At 48.8% G+C, this 8608-nt stretch overlaps 1 protein-coding gene across 1 annotated transcript; it reads left to right on the top strand.

Moving 5' to 3' along the window:
* Nucleotides 1-1223: 1223 nt before the first annotated feature.
* Nucleotides 1224-1853, top strand: LOC119092437 (ctenidin-1-like). The gene has a single exon (XM_037215399.1). It carries the CDS (start codon nt 1224-1226, stop codon nt 1851-1853), a length of 630 nt encoding a protein of 209 aa, XP_037071294.1.
* Nucleotides 1854-8608: the final 6755 nt, after the last annotated feature.

The following is an 8608-nucleotide window of genomic DNA, read 5'->3' as shown; positions in this document are numbered from 1 at the left end:
TGAGGGCAAACATCAGATTTTGGAAACGCGCACATGCTCTACGCTGTTAACCATCATTTACAAGACCCGTCAGGGATACACCTAAAACCCCGACCTTAAGTCAATGGCTGGTAGCGGTCTCTGGTTAGCGTCGTGCCTGGAGATATGTTTCCTGGATAGCGCTGACGGTCATTCCGTAGGTTCAAATGCTACGGTCGATCTCCTTTTCATGCGTGAACTCAAATCGAGATCGACGTCATCAGGCAGTGGGGAGCCCTGCTACTCATGTGACACATCCGTTGGAAACAAGTAGTACATCAGTTGGGACTAAGCTGTACATCAGCTCATATTAGTAGTTTAAGCCTAGCCGCGCTGCTCATCCGCCTTCGCCATTGGCCGGAAAAAAATGTCTAGGCAGGGCCAAATGTGCTGCGATTTGATTTTTCTAAGATGGGCTGACTTAAAGCGGGTTGTCAGCCAACAAAACTGAGCAACCATAATATGACTGCTTTACTTTTGGTCTTCCTTTCCGTGGTTGAGGGTGGGGATCCATATCACAACATTGGTAGGAAAACGGATATCATAACGGAAGAAACCCGTTTCAGAGTACTTTGGGGGCAGGCTAATCAATTTCAGATGTTTGCCCCATCCGATTGGACCGTGCCAAGGCCAGAACATATTGCCTCCTTAAACGAGAACAAGGAATAAAAAAACATCTGCAAGAAAGATAAATCAGAGCGGTATGTCACCAATTTCCGCGAAGCGAGAACCTTCCATCGGTGGGCCTGAAACCTGAACAATGCCTGAAACAAACAAAAACAAACAATGCCTGAAAAAACGAAAACAAAAACAAACAATGCCTGAAACGGCAAACAATTTTCGTGTAAAACAACATTAGATGGCCTCAAAGTAATGCCACTTGAAAAGTGCGACGTGCTGCATTATATTGGCTGGTGTTACGATAACAAACTAAGCATTTTGCCATTAGGCAGAAGCTATTGACTCAAGTATGATTATCCTGTTCAGGACGCCTGACGGGTCAACAGTCCCTTCCCACCGGCGATGTCAAATATATGTAGATCATCTTGCGATGTAGTGGTGTGTTCATCCATTCGTGCACAGACACGTTAGTAGCATGTAAAGTATGTTACGCGGTCACTTCTAACCTCTATGTACGGAAGACGCTATCCTGATATCTTATTCGTCCTATGGAATATGGGTGGTGATATATGGATATCGTCATGATGACAATGTTCAGTTACAAAGTGCCTCAATACATTTTACAGCTGGCTATCGTCCTCTGCCTGGTGGCTGCGGCTGCTCCCAGCTATGGCGGGTTCTTGGGACCATTCAGCGGGCGTGCCGGTGGATTCGCCTTTGGCGGACTGCGAGGCGGATTCGGTCTCCGAGGACTAGGAGCCGGCTACGGCCTGAACGGCGGATATGGCGGATTGGGCGGGTACGGCTTCAACGGCGGATACGGTGGATTTGGCGGATACGGCGGATACGGCGGATACGGTGGATACGGCGGATACGGCGGATACGGCGGATACGGCGGATACGGCGGATACGGCGGGTACGGCGGGGTCGGCTTCAACGGCGGATACGCCCTTGGCGGACTGAGAGGCGGATTCGGCCTCCGAGGACTACGAGGCGGCTACGGCTACGGCCTGAACGGCGGATACGGCTTCAACGGCGGATACGCCCTTGGCGGACTGAGAGGCGGATTCGGCCTCCGAGGACTACGAGGCGGCTACGGCTACGGCCTGAACGGCGGATACGGCTTCAACGGCGGATACGCCCTTGGCGGACTGAGAGGCGGATTCGGTGGACACAAGAAGCACTTCTCCAGCTACACGGACATTGACAAATGACTGGTTAGTTTTCAAGTAGCATCCCCAATACCTTGGTAAAATGTCTCGGTTCCTTAGGCAGCAGATATATTAGCAATTGACCATTTTGCGCTGTGTTCACCGGAATACATGGACTGTCGCGTGCACTGATGACATGCATATCGAGACCGACAGTATACTAGAGCGGAAATGAGAGGAACGAACGAGAAAGGGAGCAGGAAATAACAAATATAACACGAAACAAAAGCAAACGCAGGGAGGCACGCCGGATCGAGCTGCCCTTGAACTGGAGAAGATAAGGAGGGACACGCCCTGATGTCATATGTAGCATAATGTACAGCATTGTTTGGCTAATGCCAGTAATGTTGCTTAGACAACAGTGATCGAAGTGCTCGGACTATGAAATTTATATTGTTTCAAAGGGCATCTTAAGCACTGACGGCAATTTTTATTACGAGTGGGAAAGAGTGGTATTTCAACTAGCCTCTCACCAAAATATACCAGAAATTTTGCATTTGCACCACATTCAGTAAACCAAACGCCAAGTCTTTTGCAATTTCATGCATCAATTAAAGGGTTTACACTGACAAAGTAAAGAATGCAGGATATTTAAAGACATGGGAAGCCTCAGTTCATAACAATGCACACAGGCACAAACACCGTTCAATGCGTCACAATGGCCGCAGTGTCGTGACCTGTATTCAAGAGGCAGGCGCATGCTCTTATACGGTGTTTGCTTTCCTTAAAGAATACACCATGCGACAGCACGGAATAATTACCACATCACAGCTTTGAAATGGTTGTCATCTCCCTTTTGCCAAAAGCAATACCCGTCTTTCACTGCAAGACAGCCACCACTGCGCTGTTTGTAATGCTGCGTACAAGCAAAGACAGCGCTAACATTTCGTCCACGAATATTGCGTAATGAAGCGACATCGTTAAAATTTATCGTTGCCACAAGACTAATATATGGTTCAATGTTGAAGCGGAATTTCTATTGTAGGAAAAGAGAAAGCATGTCGAGGACCTCCGTGCACATATCGCATGGTCTACCTACCGCAAATTTATGATCAATACTGAATGCTGATTGGCGTCGTATGTTGAAAGGAAATTTGTTAAACGAAAGCCACACGACAATCGTAACCAGGCGTAGTCTAAAAAAACATTGACAAACACAGTAAGAGCGAAACGTGTCATATGCAAATGACCCTGCTATCGTGGTCGTAAATTGCATGATTAGTTAACATTGTTTTCATCCATTTGTATTACTGAAAGAAGCGCCAAGGGCGTAGTTTCATATTGTTGAGTGGCCCCAGTACTCTAACTCTGAGAAAAACGGAAGTACGGTTAGGTATTTTCCCTGTTCAGATTTTTAACAAGGAAAATGCCGACAGTCCTTTGTTAAGATTCTGGTACTTGCTGATTCCTTCACATCATTCCAGGCTAGACATTGATTCCGTTTGGATCTTAGCTTCATCCTGAGCTGTATCTTGGGTCTTGCGGGATCTTTCGGCTGAATATTACATTCGGTCTTGTTTTGTGAGATCTTTTGGCTGAACACCGCGGCTCAATTCCAGTTTGCCGCCGAAATGAGGAATCGGTTTCAGGGAATAAATGTTGGAAGCCGGGCACATCTTTCTTCGTACTACAGTACCTACATGGATTAAAATGTGAATGAAAGGTAAGGCGGGAAGGCCAGGTGCCAAGAATTTCCCTGTTGCTGTGGTATGATTTTCCTAGGTGTTGGTTAACTCGCGGACCCATAATCTGAGGTGAGTTAGATGAAATTAATGCGCGGGGAATAATACCCAGAATGCTCTAATATACCCACCAGACTATTTTCGAGCCGAGATATGGGTCGCGACTCTTTGACCGGCATGAATTGCAAACTTGCCAGAAGTCGTCCCATTTTACAAAAAAACTGCTGCCTTGAAGTGAAATGGCGCGAGTCATATTTACGCCTACCTGGATTCACAATTCACTATCCCCATAAGGGCAGATCAACCCTGTATCCACCCTGGCAACGCCTCTTGTAAGGTTGCGGGATGTGCATTCCAATTTCTCAATACGCGTCCCGGAGTGCCGCGAGCCTTTCTGGCCCACCATTTCTCATCCCCACCCTATGTTTTTGTTATTGCTGTATGTTGTACACCTTTACACAGACTGTTTCTAAGCACTTCCGACTGGAGTTCTTCGGAGTAAATCACTGCTGAATGGGTTACCCCATCTCTGTGGGGGACAGGCTGGAAGCGCATTTCAGCAATAATTTTGTAGCTGTGGCGCAAGCCAAGGCTATTTCCCACCTGAAAATGCCTCATTCAATGTGCTGGGTCGAAAAAATCCGGTTTATGAAAATATTTATGCTGAAACCAGCCCGCAAACAACAGCGTTTTCACGCCGCCGCAACGCTGGTGCCATATGATTTAGTGCCATGATGATGTCACATCATCACGTGCTCAGAATGCATTAACGCGGGAGGTTGGAAGTGATGCAGGTTGTGGTTTGCTGCCGAGGGGTGTCTATAGTCATCTTCTTATTGTCTGTTGGATGGAATGTTTCCTCCTGCCGTGGCTTTGCGATTGTCTTTTGTTCCAATTGTACAGGTTTTGAAAACCCCCCGGCTTAGGCATGACTATAAGGCGCAAAAAGTTTGTAATTCATGTGCATGCTGTGTTTTCATGCCTGCTTCTTATGTAACGTTGTGGATCAGCCTTAATTTCCTGAACTTTTGGGCTGCAGTTGCACTCCTCATTAACGGTTAAGCTAAACATAGGGCGATAGCCGGCATTGCGCGGGCAATGGAAGGTCGCATAATGTGCAGTGATTCAAAGCCACAATCCCAGGGTCAGAAAATTTTGCTTCATGCTTATTGGAAGAACCATCAAAAATGAAATGCCGTTAAAAATGATTTCATTGCTTTGGTCATCTGGTGCGGCTGAAGTACAGTGAGCTCAGCTGTGTGTTCTGTTGATGCACATGTGTGCCACAATAACTATGGTAACTCCAATGTATCATAGAATGGCCCAATAGATAAACAATGGCCAGCAACACGCTGTCAGAGTGACTGCTGTTCAAACTGGACAGTTGCCTAGATGTTGTCTAGATGTAGCCTATTGTGCGGAGCTCAAGGTCTGAGGTCATGTATGGCCATGTCAAGTTGTCAACTATAGTTGACAAATTGGATTCCGATATTCTCGCAGGCACCCCGTTCATGCGCGTGAATGATCATCGCAACGGCCCGCCGAGTGCACTGTATCGTTAGGTAACAATGTTGTTTTCAGGCATGACTCAGCTGACCCACCAGCCTCAGGTGCTCCTGCTGTACGTAGGGTGTTCTGCACGCTACGCGCCCCGCGGACCTCCCAGACCATCTGGCCCGGAGACTTCACAGAGCTCACCGTCCCCGATCTTGATCCGAGCTGCTATATGTCTGTCGAGCCTACCGTACCATCCCTGCGCCCAGGTGACCTATCTGAGACCTGCCCTGTCCTGCCGCCACCCAGCTGGTGGCCGGAAAAGTTGATGTCCCAAATCTTTTGCGCGTCACCCGTTCATATGCGCTCGCAAGGTCATGTGTGTAATATTTATTTGGTGTCCTCTGCCAACTCTAGTGGTGAACCGATCTCCTCCCTCTGATGAGGCCGCGGCGCAAACAGCTCCAATCAGCGCCTCTGCGGCGCTGGAAATCCTGACGGGATCCCCCACCCCCCCATCTGACATTGGAGCCAAATTCACAGATCTTAGGTCAGAGTTCGTGTCTGTCTTTGAGAAGGCATTACCGAGTTACAACAGCGCAAAAGATCCCATTCAAGGAGTTGTGAATACCGGCTCCGTCGAACCTCCGCAACGCTAGGAACGCAGCCGCCTAAGCGACCTACAGACGAAATTTGACGAGCTCGGGACGCTGGGTGTGTTTGCGTGTGCGAAACCAGGAGACCTCAGCATTACGATGGAGCAGGTCAACCCTTCGTTTTTAGTTAACAAATCCAATGGGAGACCCGCCTCGTCACTGGATTCACATCTGTCGGCCACTACTGCAAGCACCATCCTTTACTTCGGCCCGATGTCGAGTGGACACTCCGCACTATCGGTAGCTGGCGCTATCTCGTGACGACAGATAGGACTAAAGCCTATTACCAGCCCCCGCTGTCGCCCTATTCGATGAAGCAATGTAGCGTCTGGACACCGTACGAGGGAACCCGTGTTTACGCACGCTGCGTAACGGGCATCCCCGGCTCAGAGTCTGCACGCGAGGAGCTGGTGCGCCGCGTTCTGGGCAGTCTGATTCAGGAAGGGCGTGTGGTCAATCGACCGACGATCTGTTCTTTGGCGGATCTACGCCCGCTGAGGTTCTCGAGAACTGGCAGCTCTCGCCAGAAACACCCGGCATGTGTGACCTTCGTCCCCCGGCATCTAAAACAGTCATCTGTCCCTGATCCACGATCTTAATCGATGTGATATGGTCCGAAAGGCAATCTACCTGCCAGTCTTTATCACATCGCCAGTTTGCCAACATGTGACCTACCAAAGACTGTAAAGGACATGCGTAGCTTTATCAGCGCGTACAAAGCTCTCCGTCGCGTAGAATCAGGAACTGCTGATCTCCTGCCCCCTCTGGCCGCTGTCTGCGCAGGACTGGATTCGTCTGAACATACCGACTGGTCTGAGGATCTGGGAACCGTGTTCTCGTCTGCCCAGTACGCACTTAGCCGACACAAGTCTGTTCTCCTGTCTCGGTCTTCCGATCATATGTGGAAAGTCACTGTTGACTCAGTCAAACAACACAGAATCGGCTGTTCAACGCTGTACATCATCCGCAACTCACGTAGTTGGCTTTTTTAGCGCTAGACTGCGCAAAACCATGTGAACTGACTCCCGTGCAAGGTGGAAGCCCGGGAATCGTAGCAGCCACAAACCATTTGCACCATTTATAACACAATCAGCCACATTATCTGCCATCCTGACTGGCAGTAAGCCGTGCTCGCAAGCGTACCAGAAACTCATAGCATACCAGAAACATACCGGATGGGCGAGTTCTCGGCCAACCCCAGCGTCACAGCGTTCTTGTCTACTATCAGCCGGCATCGTGTCTCAGACCTCCACGTGGCCGGGTCTAACAACATCCCAACGCACCCAACCAGCCGTAGTCCCCTTGATTGCGATGAGCTAAGATGTCAGGTTTGCTCGTTTATTTCCTCACTGCAGGAGGCTCCCGTTCGCCAGGGCGCCGACCAGAACTTCTCAATGGCTCTGTCCGCGTGCCGTTCACTATCGGCAGTGCGTGGCATGGCACCCAGCACGAGTGTGCTGATCTTCGCCGCACAAAAGCCCATCTTGCCCAGGGTACCCGGCCGTCCAAAAAGCTGGCCGAAATTCGGGATGCTAGGCGTTACCTGCAGGTGACGTCCATCAGCAAAGGCGGCCTTCTTGTAGTAAAACGTTCTGAGCCGTTCGTACCTTCCTGCGAGTGCATAATCGTCCCGCGGTCAGCGGTTCCCGGACTTCTCACTGCCATGCACCAGAAGCTAGGTTTGAACAGCAGTCATTCTAACAGCTTGTTGCGACCATTGTTTATTTATTTGACCATTTTATGATATATCAGAGTTGATTTTAGTTATTGTGGCACACATGGGCATCAACAGAATACACAGATAAGTTCACTGTACTTCAGTCGCATCAAATAAGCATAGCAATGAAATGATTTTTAAAGACATCTCATTGTTGATAGTTCGTCTAACAAGCGTGAAGCATAATTTTCTGAGCTTGGGATTGTAGCTTTGAAGCTCTACACATGATGTGACCTAACATTACCCGTGCAATGCCGCTTACAGCCTCATGTTTAGCTTAGCGGTTAAAGAGAAGTGCAACTGCAGCCCAAAAGGTCAGGAAATTAACGCTGGTCCACAACGCTAGACAAGGAGGGATAAAAAATGGCATGCACACAACAAACTTCTTGCGCCTTCTAGTCATGCCTAGGCTAGAGGGGGTTTCAGCATCTATGGAATTGGAGCGGCACACATAATCACAAAGCCACAGTAGGAGGAAGTATTCCATTGTCCGGATGCAACAGCTAGACAATGCGAATATGGCTATAGACAGCCCTCTGCAACGAACACAAATATGCATCACTTCTTGGTGGAACCATAGGTTGCAGACTCTGGGCAGTCTCCATCTCCTTCCCAAACGCCGCAGCTGTCATGGAACTCGGTGCAGGTCCAGAACAAAAGTAACGAGATGGCGTCTTCCTCTCCTTAGCTGTGCGACAGTATGAGATCCTCTGCCATTTCCGCTCATCCCATTAATGACATGAGCAGCTCTTTGACATTCCACCAAATGTTTCCCATATAACCATATCAAACACACGGCTTGAGCCAAATACAATTCCGCCCTTTCATTCGCCTTCGTACCAGCTATTGTCTGCTACCTGCCGCCCGGGCGCGAAGTGGCCTCCGTCATTTGTAGTTTAGTACGCCGTTTTCATCGCGCATGCGCCAGAAATCCAGACATAACGCAAAAATCGTACATTTCCAGACGTGCATGCCAGGGCGCTAATCGTTGATTTACAACGAAGTTGGCGATTTCTATTACAACATCCAAAACCACCGTGTACAGGTTCCAGCTACTGCACAAAAAGTGGTGACTGCCTGGCATGATACTATGACATACATATGGTACCTGGTAGGACATATATAATGTTTTGCTAATGCATGGTAATGGGAGGCTTTTGCATGCTATTATGACACCAAAATGATGCTCTGAAATTTCGAAGGCATGCG

This window comes from Pollicipes pollicipes, unplaced genomic scaffold (assembly GCF_011947565.3).
Source record: "Pollicipes pollicipes isolate AB1234 unplaced genomic scaffold, Ppol_2.1 Scaffold_3447;HRSCAF=4054_pilon_pilon_pilon, whole genome shotgun sequence".
Lineage (NCBI taxonomy): Eukaryota > Metazoa > Arthropoda > Thecostraca > Pollicipedomorpha > Pollicipedidae > Pollicipes > Pollicipes pollicipes.
This window is presented reverse-complemented; position numbering and strand designations above follow the sequence as displayed.